This window comes from Trichoplusia ni, chromosome 16, assembly GCF_003590095.1.
Source record: "Trichoplusia ni isolate ovarian cell line Hi5 chromosome 16, tn1, whole genome shotgun sequence".
NCBI classification, from domain to species: domain Eukaryota; kingdom Metazoa; phylum Arthropoda; class Insecta; order Lepidoptera; family Noctuidae; genus Trichoplusia; species Trichoplusia ni.
The window spans coordinates 7,051,955-7,070,029 of NC_039493.1; the positions used below are offsets into that span (position 1 = coordinate 7,051,955).

General features: G+C 35.9%; 1 protein-coding gene across 1 annotated transcript in view; it reads right to left on the bottom strand.

Annotated features, from left to right (window-relative positions):
- Positions 1-18,075, bottom strand: part of LOC113502230 (kinesin-like protein KIF21A) — a 56,398-nt gene that overhangs the window by 23,387 nt on the left and 14,936 nt on the right. The window contains exon 3 of the mRNA XM_026883723.1: positions 12,308-12,536. Within this exon, the coding sequence (XP_026739524.1) occupies positions 12,308-12,536 (229 nt within the window). The remainder of the gene's footprint in view (positions 1-12,307; positions 12,537-18,075) is intronic.

The window sequence follows — 18,075 nt, forward strand, 5'->3', positions numbered from 1 at the left end:
TGTAACCTAACATTTGTTATTTTTTTTTAATTTTTGTTGCTTGTGGGAACTTTGTTATTAGTACATAGAATATAATTAAGTTTATGATACTGTTTTTGTAACACATAATGCACGATTGCCTGTTTTCCTAAATAAATAACAGATGTCGTTTGGAGTAAGCGTAACAGTTGTGGAGAAAAATAAATACGATTATAACATTTGATAAGGTGGATAATAAATACAAATAATCACATAATAACGCAGGGTCGCATATTTACAAGGGTATCAAATAAACACTACGTATTAAAAATGCTTAATCCTTTACTTCATTATCTCATCGTTTGAATCTTAATCTTCGCAATACTGATAGGCTTAGCTAGAGCATTTCATCCAGTAGCAGTATTCTTACAGCTTCTTATCTCTTTTGAATATTCATTCCGAACACTAATATACATATTTATGACTGGAAAAAAATAAAACCAATATCGACTAATAGATATGTAGGTATATAATGTTATCTTATTATATCAACTTTCATGAAGCGGATTTATGTTTATTTAAGGACGATTTATTCAAGCGAATAAATCGGGATCGCCCGACTAGTTTCCCACCGAATCGAACTCCATTCGAAACTAGTCGGGCAATACCGATAACATGTGTGAGTAAACTGTTTCTTAATAGTTCGTAGCTGTTGTCGTTGAGAAAGCGAGCTAAGCAAACTTCTACTATTTAAACAAGGGAATGTATGACATACGGTGCGTCCGTTACGGTAGTAAATGCCTGGTGTAACATACGGTATTACCGTTTGGCTTATTATACAGGGCAGTTTACAATTTCCATTATATCGCACTCATGTATCGCAGTCATATAAATCCCTCCTCATAATAGGACTCCCAAAAATATGGCTTTGGACGAATTAACATTTTGGAGTCTTCTATGGAAAAAAAAATGAGTAAATTTATTTTCACAGTACTAAGGCTTTTGCTATACGCGAAAACGGTAAGTTCACTGTTTATTATGTTTGTAACTGATGTTATCCTTTTAAATTAGCTTCGTTAAATACAAAGTAACATTCCAACAAACTGTCCAAGGCAAGCATCATCCGTCATTACTTCATTACTGAATCCGTGCAGAATAAATTGAGCTATAAGTGGCGTTAACACCGCCATTATGCTAACTAGCGAAACATTTCTTTCCTATTACGTGTATTAGCGACAAAGTGTAATACTCTAAAAGGCATGAAATGGGACCACCGGCTACTTACATATTCAGAGAATGAATCAACATGAACAATAAGGAGGACCACACACTGTATTTAAAGCTGTGTACACAAGGGAAATTATCATAGAGCTTTTGTTCTATGCGGCAGTCCAGCGTCAATGTGTGTAGGCGAAAAACAGATAGATACGATAGCGATGCAGAGTATTTGCGAATGCCTGATAATCACACAGGCAAACGGAGAGGCAAGAGGATTTAATATATTATAAAATAGTCAAGTAGTATTTGGAGAGAATGATAGATGCTTAGAGATAGCAATTAGCAACAGCTCATCAAAGTGTAACTAGAGTCAGTAATGAAACGTTTTAAAAGTGCCTGAGAAACGGCCTATTTGAAACGACTCCCGCATTAAGGAATTAAATCCTGGTGTTGCTTGGGGGATTCACAAACATACAATTCACTTGCACAAAGACACCCAACAACACTCTACCCAATTCTTAAGACCTAACCATTGGCATATAGTATTAATTAACACATAACTAAAGGGCAGATATCCATCATAAAGTGTGCGCTATTCCTAACGCTTTGCGTGTAGGAAACGGCGTGGTATGCGCGGGCGCACAGATATAGATCAGAGGCGCGCGCCGCCCGCCCATCTACGGCAGGCGCTAATGTCGTCACCAGCTGCCCTTAAACGTTTCACAGTGACTGAGTCTACACGATGACAAAAGGGTTTTAAAATTTTATGACTATTTTAAAAGTTATAAAAATAGTTCTCTACCTTTTTGAGAACTCTAACCAAGTTATTTTCTAGAACAATTTTTGTGTTCGATTAGCAGATTTCTTCATTTTAAACCGCCAGGAAAGGCTTCTGAATTTAAACTTCTATGTCTAGATTCTAGATTCGTATTTACTTACCGTAACTCGTTTTATATCTCGGAAGTTAATCGCCTAATATTTAAATTCATCAGTAATAAATAACCTTGATTGCATCCCTAATGTAATTAAATCTAAATTAATGATAATTATAACAAGATTTTCAAGAAGGTTTAATCGCTTTCGAAGCATAAATAACAAGTTTATAGTTCTGTAATAAAATGTGAAATAGGTTCATTTGCTTTGGTTTTCGTGTTGTCGATAGTAAATAAAGTTTCTTTGACCTTATTTTGTAACTAAGCTGGGCTAAATGGTTTATTTTATTAGGACTTCTGACTTTACTAGCGATTTAATACCCTTTTATATTTATTTCGAAAGCAATTTACTTTCAGAAAAATTAATAAACGTTTTGTAAAATCTATTTCTATTTTATTGTTATGATTAGTATAAATCTAACTCTAACTTACACTCGTACACTATAAACCTAATAATCCAAAAAAACATACAGCCTTGATATATCAAAGGATAAAAACCTATTCGTGGTAATTTACGAAACAACACCAAAATCAATTCGACGTAGGCGAATTCCGCAAGGAGGATGACCTAAACATTACGTCCACACATTCATTCACAGATCAAGTTTCCAAATTCAGAGGACTTTGATGGAAAACTAGAACTTACCTGTCTGCTTATATTGATTAGATAATATCATGAACTCCGAACTGGTTTATAGTTATACCACGGTCGGTTGGAGGCCAGTAGCGCGACCTTCTGAGACATATGATCAGGGGTCAATAGCACCAGTTCACAACCAGGTAGTTGGCAGTGGCAGTGGCAGTTATTCTTAATAATAATGTGAAACGGACTTCTGTGGTTATATTTAGTGTTGATACCTATTTGGGTTTTTCAACGGTGACGATGTTTATACATTATTGTAATTACCAATTAGTATTCGTAATATAACAGCATTCCAACGAGTCGATTTAATGATGATGGTGGTTTATTGTGCTTTAAAAGAACGATTGATTTGAGAGTTTGCGCAGAAGATTTGCGCATTTATTTATAATATTATATTCTTTTAATTCAATTTTCGGTTCGTGTAAAACAGATGTTTATTAGTAAGCTTTAAGAAGTTACGAAATCTGTCCATATATTCCAATGCATTGTTTTGCTCCTTTGTTGTAAAATACAAAAAAATATATATATTTATGTTTGCCCTTTACGTCCTGTTGAAAAAACTACTCTACATATTTTAAATATCAATCACATACAGCAGAATACATTTGCCAGCCTATTAATTTGTTGTAGTCAAAAAATATAAAGCTTTAACGATACACCTGATAAAACCTTAAACCTCATTCTCAGACCCTTCCTATTAATAAATGAGTTGATATAGATTAGATATGACGTCGAAAGGGTAATTCGGGAAAGTGTGTCACGGGCTTATCAACAAAGGGCTCAGTCGAAGGCCCGGATATCCGTCGATAACGGCTAGACAAAGACTTGAGGAAACCAAAGAATAATCCAATTGAATTATTACTCAAACATGTCATTCATAATAATCATATTATAAGAAGCTACGTAGTTTGTTACGTTTTTATGTCATTATGTTTTTACGTAGACATAGAAGGTAGGTTCAAATGTTAAGGGTAATTGTGTGTAGTATTGTTTTATAATTGTCCATCATCATTATTCTCTTATTAGACATACATGAGAACAAAACAGAATCTCATTTCGGAACAAGTCATTAAGAAAAACTATCAACGATATAAATGGCTCTAAGAGCACTATAAATTAGCAGCCAGTATTTTGTTTAACGGGCGAACGGCTCAATAAAGTCGTCAAGCAATAAATTACGCTGAACGTGTTTATAATAGCAATTACGAACAGTTTAACGTCAAGATAAGATAACCTAGTTGTAAAGTAACATCTCTATTCAAGTTCATGAGCAAGGTCGACGCACTCGGTTGAGACTGAGGTACAAACGGTGAGCGTAACCCGCTCAATTGGTGCTCATCTGGCTCCCTACTATGGACCACTACCTATTACAGAAATACGATTGCAATTGTTGAAGTGAGACGCCGCTATATAGGTACCGTAGTTTGCCTCTCGCTTCTACTAATGCCGTGTTGCCTTAGAAGGTATGTTCTAGTAGATTCAGTGCATGCGTTGAGTCAGACAATCAACTATTACAGACAGCTCATGGATATTTCAGGTACCGTTTGCTCGTGGAAAATTGTCTCGGAAATGCACGCTTTGAATATAAGTAGGTTAATTGCTGATTTACGTGATGTGAGCCGATCTTAGTCATCTCTTTTCTCTGAAATGTTCGCTTGAGTTTCTCGAATAAAACTGGTCTTTATATTTGTTTTTACAGTTTTAGTATCGAAATGTGCTTGTTGCAGACAGCTTGGCGCTATTGAGTATACGCAATAACACTACGCTACAACTGTATTTTGTATTACAGAAATCTAGACCACGTTACGTAAAGTCTAGCACGCGTCAATAGACACACGAATATTCATAAATCTTTACAAACAAGTACCTATCTTCAGAGAGTATGCGTTAGTTACGTAATATATAGGAAGGTTTAGCTATCGCTAAAAAGGAATTAAGATATAAGTATTCTTAGAGCAAAAAAAATGCTCATAAAATCAAACAAATATGATACATTAGACACTGTTATTAAACATTCAAGTCTGTTTTAAAACATCTCAACAAATTATCTGGCAACAAGACAAAAAAAATCTTTTTTTAACCAAACAACCTTTTGTTCTTAAAGTAGGTATACACTTTTTTTGCAGTTAAGAGCAATACTTTCTTTGTAGAATAAGTATAACAATACACTTTTTCATATAAATATTATATTTGCTTTGAAAAAAAAAGACACTGCTATTTGCGACATAGAGCTCCATCTCGCTCTTATACTGAAAGAATTCGTTCTCTATCAGCACACATAAAGGCACCGGAACAAGAAAGGAAAACGCAAACACACAAACAACACCCATCGCTCTCATAATTACAACTCAACGAACAATAAATAACGCTTTGTTTAATACCATTACAGTTGCTTAAGGTAAATACGTGAGCACGCGCGGCATGATAATGAAAGTTAAACATTACAATTTAAACATATTATTGCACGATCATATTGAACCACAAACGAGCGAATGTAAACAGATTTAATATAGTGATGTCAATTAAAGGATTATGAATCCCTACTAATATAATATTATAAATGCGAAAGTATCTAACTCTGTCTGTCTGTCTGTTACGCTTTCACGTCTAAACCACTGAACTGATTTTAATGAAATTTGGTACAGTCACATGATGTCACACTTCCAAATCTTTTTTTTTGCTAAGGAGTAGGAATCCTCATGAACACCCACTCCCTCGGGGGAGGAAACGGGTAGTGTCAGACTCTTACTAACTGACTAAACCTGAACCGCCGTGCTACGTCATCCGCGTGTTTGTGTCGGTGTATGGCAATGCATTGCAATCCTTCAGACACACGTTTCCAGACCTGCTATAACTTTAAGATCTGCCGGTAAGCCTGTATTTAAGTGGTTAATATAAAGTAATTATGTTATAGCTTATGCTTGAGCGCATAATTAGCGGCGTACTTAAAGCAGGCGAGTGGATCGTGGGCGGGCTGAGGCAAGGACCGACGCCTGCGCATGTTCGCTACAACTTTTATTGTTAACTCCATGCAAATCATAATCGGTTGTCATTGAGTTTTTGTTACGTTACATAATTAAAGCACGTGGGTTGTAAGGTACCTCGTCAACAGATATGGTTAGACCACTTTGCAAGTACGATAAATGATCACATACAAATCGTGTTACTTGTATTCATGATATGTTATAATAACATTTAATAAATACTTGGAATATTGCATATCATGTGATTGGTTTTTAAAATCAATTGGTAAACGATATAGATTTATAATACTATGATTATTTAAATTGCAGTAGCGTAGGTTCGAATTATGAAGGTGGGTGTATGATTGTTAAAGGTTATTTTTTTAATTTCATGATATGTTTTATTTTTCAATGTAAGATTTATTTGTTTGCTAACGGTTAGTATACACCGTGATTTTTTAGTCGTCTTACAAAAGCAGCCCAGTTCATGTATCCAATGACTAGAACACGTTTATGATAAAAAAAAATAGGTATTTATGAGATTTGAAAAAAAAATGCAATTTTTATTCAATATTATGATGCAATTCGTAGTTTTTTAGAAACACAGCTCTGTTGCGAGCGCGGTCCGGCCCTTGTAACAATGGTGAGGGGCGCGGGCGGCGGCAATTTTATCATTTTTAAGAGTATATTTCAGATTTCTCTTGTTTAATTTTCTTCGTACTTATTATCTTAGTTGATGATAAAAAAAAATCGCGCCTAGGGGAATTTTACGTAGGATACATGAACTGGGCTGCTTTTGTAAGACGACTAAAAAATCACCGTGTATAATTATTAGGGTCAGAAGTGTACAGGAAAATTAGCAATGATGCATGAGCACATACGTTTGATGTTTTTTTTGTTGAGATAAAGTGCTCAATCTCTAACTCACTTTCCATACTCTACAAAACGCAATAATAGAATTTTCGATTGAAAACAAATATTGAATCAAAGCGTGGGAATAAACACTTAAAAATCAAAGCCCTTTCATAATGCATCGGTTATGGGTGGTATCAACTCGATCTCTACTTCAATCCCCTTTCGAAGTTTAATGCAAACTTCCTGTCAATTTATACTCATAAACACGCTGCATATGAAAGGGCTAAGTAATTGACGTCGCACGAGTGTGGGTACAGGCAACAACAGATGTTAACAGCATCCGATGTATAAACGACTAGTATTTTTTTGGGGAAAGGTCAAATTGGTGTTAAGTATGATTTAACTAATAATGTCCTGACCGATTTCGGCCACGATGGCTAATATCGCATGACACTATTTAGTTGCGCGGGACATATTATAATACACAAGCTAGTCAAAAATCAATATCAAAAGTTTTTATTTCAAGTAGGCAGTCTCAGGCACAGTGCTAATACAGGTGCACTCTCTATTCTCTTACTGTTCTCATAGACCATAACTAGGAAATGATATTTATTTACAAACCAAACGCAACCCTTAAAAAGTCGAGACCTTTGACTATACTGGATGTCAAGGCAACTTTGTTACGTAATATCAAAACAGTAACTATTTAATTGATTGTGTACAGCTGTTTTGAAATAGAGTTTGTACTAATTGAATTCCGTTGCCGGTCGTACACACTGTATAGAAATATAGAGTACTAGCTGTTGCCCGCGACTTCGTCCCCGTGGGTAGAAGATAATAAGATAAGTTATGATTTAGGTATACCTGCCCTGTTTTTTTTCACATTTTTCATTGTATCTTAGCTCCTATTAGTCGCAGCGTCATGGTTTATAGCCTAAAGCCTTCCTCGATGAATGGTCTATTCGACACAAAAAAAAATCAATTTGGACCAGTAAGTAGTTCCTAAGATTAGCGCGTTCAAACAAAGAAACTCTTCAGCTTTATATATTAGTAAGTAGTATAGATAAGGATTGTGTAGAGCTTATAAGCAAGGGGTATACGCATGTGTTGGGAGACTGTGTGTCTCAGTGTTCGGAGGAAACAGGTCGAGACGACGCCAAATAAGCCGTGAAACAGCTTAATTAAGTTCAAATGATGCTTGAAGTTTGCCGTATTATTTTATTTGCTGAGATAATTATATGAAAACTGTTTGGTTAAGTTTGATGTGATCGTTCTAAGCAAAACGTTAGAAGGAGTGAATACGATGATTTTTGAAACGAGGATGTTTATTTAGTCTTAAGTAACTCTTATTAGCTCCGAAATTTTGGGTAAAATATACATAAAAGCTAAAATATGTGTAACTGAGGGAAACTTTTAGTAATAAGTTGTTATCGTAATCTGATAAAAGATTAGATACATGTATTACTATCACTTAGAGTTGCAAAATATAGTGACACAGATGACACTGGCTATACAAATAGTCACAACATATCAAGACTTCAACGATATATATATTAGAAAAAGTCTGTTTCTTTCAGCATTTCCTCGTTTTCGAATAGTACGATTAAGCCCACAATTATTAGCCGGCACTAAATAGTAATAAAAAGCGCTATTATTTGACTATATTAAAAGTCAAAGAACTCGTACTATATCGATAGTAAATCTCAAATCGTAAAAAACTTCGCGAACCAAGCATTAGAGTTCTGTTTGTTTATGGAGTTGGTAAGTTGTGCAATTTCGTCATTACAACTTTGTAAGTGGAGAAACTCACGCGATATAGTAGTGGTTATGTTTCTTGGGTTTCTTGAACAAACAAATATGCGGTAGGTCTCCATAACTTATACACGTCATTGCTTTTTTGTCTAGGTATCGAATGACGGAATTAGCAGATCCGATAGAGTAGAGATGTTGTACTTTTTGCGGAGAGAAGTATTTTTTTTATCATTGGAAGAACAATCTTCAAAAACATTTTAAACCGTCTGTTCTAGAGAAGTCCTTGAGCAAATCGTTTCGTAAAAAACATGGCTGTTTTTGCAGATCTATACTTAACCTGTTACCATATCAGCAAAAAATGGGACCCTTTTAATGTAACCTCTAATTGGTAAAATTTCTACGTTACACGTACGTCAAATAACTCACAGTTATTATGTCACGTACTTGACCCACTAATCCCTAATTATGGTATCGATTTAGTGAAAAATGTAGGCCTAAATAATGTCACCAACCCTATATGAATTAAGCTTTAAATGGATTTAGAATTAAGATTGAAATATTACAAATTAACAAATTAAAGTGAAGAAAGAAGGCATTCTAAAATTATATGCCTTCTGTGTCTTACGCCATTTTTACAAAGTTGTTTGATACAAAGGTATGAAAATTTTTCGGGTCTAATATTACCGGAGTAATAAAGCGCTGAATAATCTTTCAAAAAGTTGAAAATATTTTACTAACAAGGAACAGCTTTCCATAAGCGTAAGTTTCTAAAGGAGCACACTATATTTTTTTAACTGATTAAAACTTAATCTAAAATCAATAACCTCTTTGTTTAAAATCGTTTGGTTATGAGTCTTACAAATCAGTTTACAATTCGAAAATCTCTAGACCCCTTACTGTCTAGTCAGACACTCGACACCGCCTTTGTTTATCCACAAGTTCTAAGACTTAGCCGCTTGATCGCCACAAGCGGGCAAACTTCGTTCAACCACGGCTTCTTTTTCTACGTATTTACTGCAAGTCTTATATTAAAGTCTATCAGAGTTCATTACTACCATACAAGTACTGATTGGGTCTGATTGCAAATCCTTCTATAATTGTGTGCAGAAATTATACGTTGTAGTTGCTTTATTGAACCATTTCCATAGCTGGCTTTTGATTATGGCTATGTGGTCGCAAATTATTTTTGATTAGAGCTTATTGTGTTCAAAGTATGTTTTATTTATAACCACTTGCAGCTATAAAGCTTTGATACTTTTATTACACGAGGCAAGGAAGTGGCCGATACTCGAAGGCTTTAGTTTCTTAGCTACTTATCCGTAGATGTTTGTACTTAGGCAGGCACGCGATGTTTGAGCGTTACGTTGCATTGTTTAAGCTCTTACAAAAGCCTTAGGCTTCCTACTAATATAATAAAACCGAAAGTTTGTCACTTTTTCAGGCAAAAATCACTTAACGGATTTAGACAAAATTTGGAACATATAAAGGTTTTACGAGTAGCGTCGCTGCTGGCAATAGCTGGTACAGAATAAACTAACGATTTTTAAATACATAAAGTAAAAGTACATACCGCATGGAGCCGACAGTACCAGATACTCAACACGAGCCATAATCACAATACCATAAAATGATAAGTAAGCTGATACATGTTCTGTGCATATAATCTGTGTACTTGTGCAGAGTAATTACTGCCAGGAGCCGCGACCTTCACGGTGTTTTAATTGAATTGTTGTGGTAACCTTATATGCTGTGCTAGTTATCTAGCTTAGGCTAACGGAGATGAGAGATGCATGACTGTCGTCATATCTTTTGATCTTCATTGACTGACTTCTATGCCTCTGTCTTCTGTACGCAGGCTTCGTGGCTTCAAATAGAATATGAAGGATTATGTAAGCTAAGCAGAATGGAAAATTTACCTAGGGTTAAATCGGGATAGATGTGCATTAAGTATCAGGCCAAATAATGTTATAGCAAGCGATAGTGAAATAAATAACTTGACATTTCGTGAAAAAACTATGCCAATATTTTAAGAATCCTTATAACAATTGGGTTTGGCACAATACTATCGACTATAACAAGTTAACATTTTTTTTACGATTTTGTATATTCATTATCCATAGAATTACATCATATGGCATGAAAAATTTCTATCAAGATTGATAATCCGCAGAATGAACGCGGACGTGACTACTGTGACTAGTATACGCTTTATATAATTATAGTAAGTGGAGAATTAGAGAAATTGTTTGCTCTATTAATTGCTATTAGTACAAACCTTAAACTCTCACATTAACCATGTAACATCTTTGTATAATTACAGCTATTCTGAGTGAAAGTCATCAGAGCATGCCCTTACGGTAAGGGCGTCCTACACATATTCTTGCGGCCTTCTCAACAATGCGGTCAAGGAGCGTGACTGCGTCGCACCACATTTGTTTAATTCGTACTCCAACCCTATTTTTATTTAGGACTAATAACAGAAAGTAAGAAAGAAAAACCTCCCTGTTAAATGGCACCTGGCCACTGCAGCTATGAAAACGTGATACAGCACAATTGCAATCATTTTACTTTAAGAATAATTACCGATGAATGCACACAACATACAGAGAGACAGGAGAACTGGAGATTTGAATGAGAAATGAAATTTACGTCGAAGCTTGTCCTACGCAGGCGATCCCGTGTCACGTATCGCACGCACGTGGTTTTGGCGAGGAAATCTCAACCACTCGTCCCAATTTGTTTAGTAGATATTCTAAAGATCACTTTATTCATAGTAAAGTTTTCCTATAAGTTTCTCTAGTAGCAAAATGATAACAAAGTAGAACGAACATGCAGCTGTTTGCCGTTGTGTCTTTAAAAGGCAATAAAACAAATGACTGTAATTGGACCCGCTAACCGCTGAGCATTTATTTAAATGTTTGAATATTAATGTCATCTCATTGCAAATCATTACCGAGTGCCGTAATCTTATTTAAGGCGAAGCTTATTTAAATGTCATGATCATGTAATCATTAAATCACTTCACTAATGGAATCTTTTAATCCGTATCAGTCACTTAAAAATACTTATTGCTTATGATATGGGGTGTTGTTTGTATATACTTGCCAATGTTGTGTGTGATTCACAGGTTCCCGGGAATAACCCATGGTAATTTAAATGTGTATAGTACTTGATGTAGTCAGTAATCAAATAAATGCATGCGATCATATTTAGAAGGGTCATTAAGCGAATATGACACATGACATGGCGTTTAATTACACGTATGCGTTAATGCGGATGGCGACTGTTTTAGTCAAGGGGCGATCATGTATGTTCCACTAAATCCAAAGCATAAACTCTTAAATTGCATTCCGCTTAAACGTAGACACACGTTATAGAAATGCTGTTTTTCAGCTTTGATATAAAACTAACTTTATAAAGTTGTATAATTTAGACCACAATTACTTACACTTCAACGTATCATTTGATAACCAAACAATTGCACTGTACCCATATTTTTCTTGTTGCTAGGTCAATAGTTTTGCTAAGATACAAGCTTAGTATGAAAGTTTGCATGACAAACATATTTAAAGAGATAAACTAATTTTGTTCTCGACTTTCCTTTTATATTACAATTTCAGGTCGTCGTTCTTGCAATGGATTCTATTTAACTTTGCACTCGTTGTTTTGGTACGTTTCAGACAATTTATAGATTAAACAACACAGATAGTTTACTTTATAAAGCATTTAAGACCAAATAAGTAAACAAAAACTAAAACTTATGAAGATACAAGGAGGATAAAATTTTAAGCTTTACCAAAAATTACATAGCTGTGTACCTATCACACTACGAGATCCGAAAGGGTCCAGGCGTTCGGTTCTTGGTTATAATTTACATTCTTAAATTGTAGAATCATGTCACGCATTTAACACGTTTTATATTCGATTTTAATAAGATATAATAGATCCGAACTGCGAGATATCACATACGAAAAATATAGACTAACCTGTCCATACGCGAGTACGGTAGCATTGTACCCATCGAGGGCTGCTTCCACCAGCTTCCTGACGCAGGTGTCGTAGACCAGCTGCTGGCAGGAGGACGGCTCGAAGGCGTAGTCGAAGGTGAAGGCCCGCTCCGAGCCTAGCGCCACGCCACCCTCGCCGGCCGGGCCGCCGGCGCGCGCGCATATACCGCATCCTTCGACAACCTCACCGGGCGTCTGCGGACGGATCCTGAAACATTGGTGTTGGTTAGAGCTGGAATATGCTTGGAGAAAACAGTGTTACAATTCTAATGACGTCAATCATCAATCAAATGTGGAGAAGAAGGTGGTTGTGACGATCTTTTGTAATATGAGGAACGCACGTGGCCAGAAATTGGACAGACAGACAGGTTTGGAAGAAAAGGGATCAGACCTTTTCCCACTTGTTAATTAAAACATTCGAAAAATGTATGATATTTTACTTATAATAAACATGTAGATGGAGTTACCTATACTCCTTGTATCAAGTAGACCACCTAACTGCATAATCGCGTGTGAATCAGAGTGGCGCACTTGTTTTGACACTCGATACTCGAACGTGCATCAAGACGAGTGGCGCTTCTTATAGAAGGCTTCGATTTTATCGTCAACCGTATGGCTTCTGTGTTTACCTTTGTTGATTAAAAACAAAGCACAAGTACGTTCTTCGATCTACACACACCAACATGCAGTCGGTATAACAGGCGAAGCTAGTGTAGTTACAAAGTGCGTCGACACTGCGTTATTTTGACGCAGCGTCGACGCAGCGAGTCGTGTGCACGTCCATCACAGTTAATATACATTGAGTATTATAAATTGGTCGCACTATTGCTGACGTAGATTCGCGATTGAATATTTTGTCATTAATCTGCTCTACTGCAATTGACGCCTATTACCGACTCAATATAACAAAGACCTCTCCAATTGTTTTGTTTTACTTCAACGTAGTTACCCATTTCTATACCTATTATAAAATATCTATTGACTACGGCTAAGCTCATGTAAGTAAATTACATATGATGATGATGCCATAAAATTAAAAGACTAAATATTCTAGAAATGTCCTTGTATTTAACATATCGATCAGTCACGTTTATTATTAATTACCTTAACATTTATGTAAACGTGTGAACACATACACAAGAAGTATATAACAGCATCATACATACATACATACATAAGACCGACACTTCACGTTTAAAGATGTTTTTCACTATATATATATCTATAAACTATCTATTTCTGTCTCATTGTGAAAAGTTCTTTCATGAGTAGGTAGTGTAGGTACTCGGTATTCGAATCACGGAGTAAATATAATATGAGGTGCCATATTTAAAATGTCTAGAGTTTCAGCGGTGAATATAACTATTAGTTATAGCAAACAACTTTACTACGACCTTCAGAAAATTGAATAACATTTTACTTAGTCAATCTCGTAAACTGTCTTAGTTTTCTAGTTATAAAAGTGAATTGCGTGTAAATAGATGTCTATTAAAAGTAATTTTTGCTGTCGACGTCTATGGTTTTTGTGAACTCTACAAAATGGCTGAAACGTTATTTCAACTATAAAGGACCAGCATTAATGAGAAACATATCTTTTGGTGACACTACCCTTCCTCCGGCTTTCAAGGTCGCGAAAATGTTGTAGTAAATCTAAATACGCGACACTTTGTTAAAGCAAAAAATCCTTACAGTTTTGAAGGTCAACAGAGTCAAGAGTACTCAAGAGCCTTTACATGCGCAGATTATGCAAGCGACACAGTTAGGATCAAGTGATACAGTCATACCGCCATAAAATGCAAATTAAACAATAAAAATTAAAGGTGCGTCTTGTGAAGGCTCTCAGAAACGGACTGGATCTCTCCAAGGTCATTGAGATATCTTCCAAGGGCATCTATGTTAGTGTTGCGTACACAGCTGATTGACGACGAGATAAGGCGAATACGGTGATGTAACATAAACAAGTAGAAGGAATATCTAGAAGACAATTTAGACTTTAGTGTAATAAGATCTTGGTTTTAGAGCATATAAAGTTTGAGAGGTCTATTTACGTCTCGGAGTAGGTAAGGGATTTTCTTACGTAAGTAATAAACAGTTTCCTTTTGCTTTACAAACATTTCGACGCCAATAGAAAGAGGACGTCCAATTTTTGTAACCTCCCAAAAACGCTACCTGAGGTCGAAATATGAATGTGGGTTTAGCAATCACAGTCGCAAACTTATTGCAATATCATGAGTATTTAAGAAGTAGTATGTATTGTGATTAATCGCCAGTAAATAGTACCTATTCATTGCATGACCAATGCCCTGACATTAAAATGCTCATTTGTTTAATAGCCTGTACCTAGGACTATGAATTAAAATCTGAAAAGCCTCGACGTCGTATTAAACGAATAGCATTCCTAAACAAAACTATTTTATGGATGCAACGACATTTCGCAGTCGTAAAATCTAGAATGCAATTTGTCTGAATTGTTCTGCAATGGTTACCATTAAATTCAAATATGCTTATAATATAACTTTAAAATTATTAGTGAAATGTCGGAGCAAACGTATTTAATATCAATTAACCAGCTTATTATACTGCATCGCTGCACAGCTCGCCTAGACGCCCGCCATTCAATGACGAACGGAAGTACCAATTAACAGTTCAAAAGGGAACATTACCGACCGACGACCGAATGTACGCATACCGCATACGCGTTGCGTACGTAGCGTACCACTTACCATAAAAATATATAATTTTAAACAGTACTTTACTAGGTGCGGTGTGTATGTAGCGCCGACTCTACCCGCATAGAAAGTACCAATTCCCTTGGTTGGTATTACTTCTGTGCATACTTTACAGTCTCTAGTACGACCAGCAATATTTGAATTTATTCATGTCAAAGTTCTTTTAATTTTCGAACAGTTATTTACTCATCGAGGTCATGTTTCATTTTTTTTATGGCTAAAGGCATTTACCGGCCAAGATGAAAAGATGATGAGCCGTAATTAGGATAAGTTTGTCGTACTGGTTCTTTCCACAAACTCACAGATGGTCGATTTTCGTGGATTTAGGTCAGACATCCTGCGGAATGAACTTTTTTCTTTGTCTTTCGAAGACTTCACGAAGTTCATTTAATTCTGTACGATGATTAACAATGTAATTTTTTGAGCCCTACTCTTCATACCAAATTGCTTTTAAATTTTGGCAGAAAAGTGAGATATGATGTATCCTTTTCGGGGATTTTTTTCGAATCACTTAATATTAAAAAACAGGAACTTGGGACGTTTACAGCATAACCAGCATATGGCATATCTAATCTATTATATATTACTACCGCACAATATTTTTGTATTTTAATTTGTGATCGATATATCCCAGCTAGACTTACACATGAAAGCTCCATTATTACCCAGCATACCTGAACACGCAACACTCCATCTGTTCCTTCTTTTGTGACGAAGCGTGCCGTCCACTGCAAATCGGTGCACATATTGGTATATCTGAGTATGCACGTACGTATGTATGTATATATGGGCATATGTGCGGGGCTATTGTACTGGTCGTTACACAATGGCAGCACGCGAGCGCCCGAGTGGAACACCGACGTCGCACGCCATCCCGCCTTCTTAACTAACACCAGTCCGTACTGAGACTTTCAACACCAATTATAATATTGCATGCCTTCATAAATCCAGCTTAGCTTTGGTTTGCTGATTAAGAGAATTCAAACTGTTATGGATTAGGGTTGAGAGTTCTTGGGCCGAGAGTATGAGGCCTTCTTTGATATTTTAAGGAATCTTAACATGAGCCGTGACTCTGGTTCAGGCACTTTAAGGGTTTTTTAGTCAGCGAAAGTCCGAAATAACGTAGGTTAAAGTCGTTAGTTTTTCACCCCACAAAAAAGGCTGACTAAAGAAGGAGTCGATTCAACTACATTGAAATGGGTAAAACATTTTCTTGAATCATATCTCAACACTTGCATTTATACAAACATTTCTCAGCACAGTTTTAATTAACAATAAGTGACAAAGCAGTTCTGAATGCAAGCAATGTCTGTTGCAAAAAGAAAGTAGTAGGGAAAGAGATTTACGGTGCACGTAGATAAGATGTAGAAAGTTAAAGCAGCTAACTTTGTTGCAAGGCTAAATGCTTGAAATATTTGATAAGTACTTTGATTCTATTAGAATTTAGACTAAAGTGGATGAAAGGCTAGAGGAGACAGTGAAAGTACCTGAAGTGGATTTGATGAAAGGAGTTTCTATTCGGAGACCAGTCGCATAAGTTACAATATTAAATTATATTTATACAGTGTTAAAATTGAGTTTAGCTCCGACTGTTTCAGTTTTGTTAAACAATAAATAAATAAATGCGGCCAACATCACATACATTGTTCTGAACCCAAAGTAAGTTGCTAAAGCACTTGTGTTATGGAATTCAGATACAAAGAAGGTACTACAAACAGCCAGACCCGTGACAATGTAGAAATGTGAATTTTTACATTGACGGATCGAACCCGGGACCTCAGAGCTAGCGACACCTTGAAACCTGTTCGTACGCCACTCGACCACGGAGTTCATCAACAATATAAGTTTGAAGTTCAGTCGTGTATGAACTGTTCAGAACTGTAGATCGTAGGACGCCGGTATTTTGGCAAAACATCGTGGATGATACAAATGTTTGACTTACACTGGAATCGAGTTTGCGACTGGCTTTTCATTATTACGCTTGTTAATGACCGATCATAGCGATATACAACATTTTCTGAAGTAGGCGTGTTCAAGAGGAAGCAGAGTCATCTTACCAAGACGAGAATATCTTACGAGTTACGAGGAACATCAAAGAAAAACACGAAACGCAGAGTACAGCACGCGCTGTGCGTACAAGCAATCAGTCGGTTCTAAGAAAGCATTGCTATTTACACGTATGCAAGAGTCCCATTGTGCCAACATACTTGGCGTTGCAGACACAATGGCGGACCACTCGCTGTTATTAAACTACGTGTAAACGGATATCACTACATTGTGATATAGTTTTGTATACCCTTAAAGCAATTTACATGAGTCAGCATCTATGTACGTATTATAAGGTAACTATAGTCTGACATAAACAGTTAATTTGCGAAACGGAAATGAGTTGTGTTAAGATGTTATTTCATTTCCCACGAGTTCATTGTGTCAATTTTCTTTCTTGATCGACAATAGGTTTTGTTCGGCAATTTTTGCTTTTATGCGCTGTTAAAGTTAACTGACGTATACAATGTTACCTTATAATTATGCTTTACAGGTTCTTTGACTGAGCATTAAATTTAAACTTGTGATTTTGTTGTTCGACTACAATTATTTCCTTATTTTCATTTAATAAAAACACATACTAATATACCTACCCCCCTACACACATACTACCGGACTTGTAATATATTCTTTTTCTTTTATTTTAGTATTCACTAAATTATATTTTTGATAGAACATTATAATATATTTTGATGCAGAACAAGAACATGACATTAGTCCAATTACCTTTTTGACAGCTGTAAATGGCAACACCATGTGATTAGTACAGATATTACGAGTTACGACTAACACGAGAGCATTTAATTATATTATTTCTATTAGCATCTCTCGGAAATTTAGTAAACCGATCTATATATTAAAATATGTCTGCATATTCGCTAAGTGCATAAGGCTATGTAGAACACGCGTGGGACGCTGTGAGCCCAAATATTTTGCGAAACGCGCCCACAGTTGATTGCAAAGTGGGCAGAT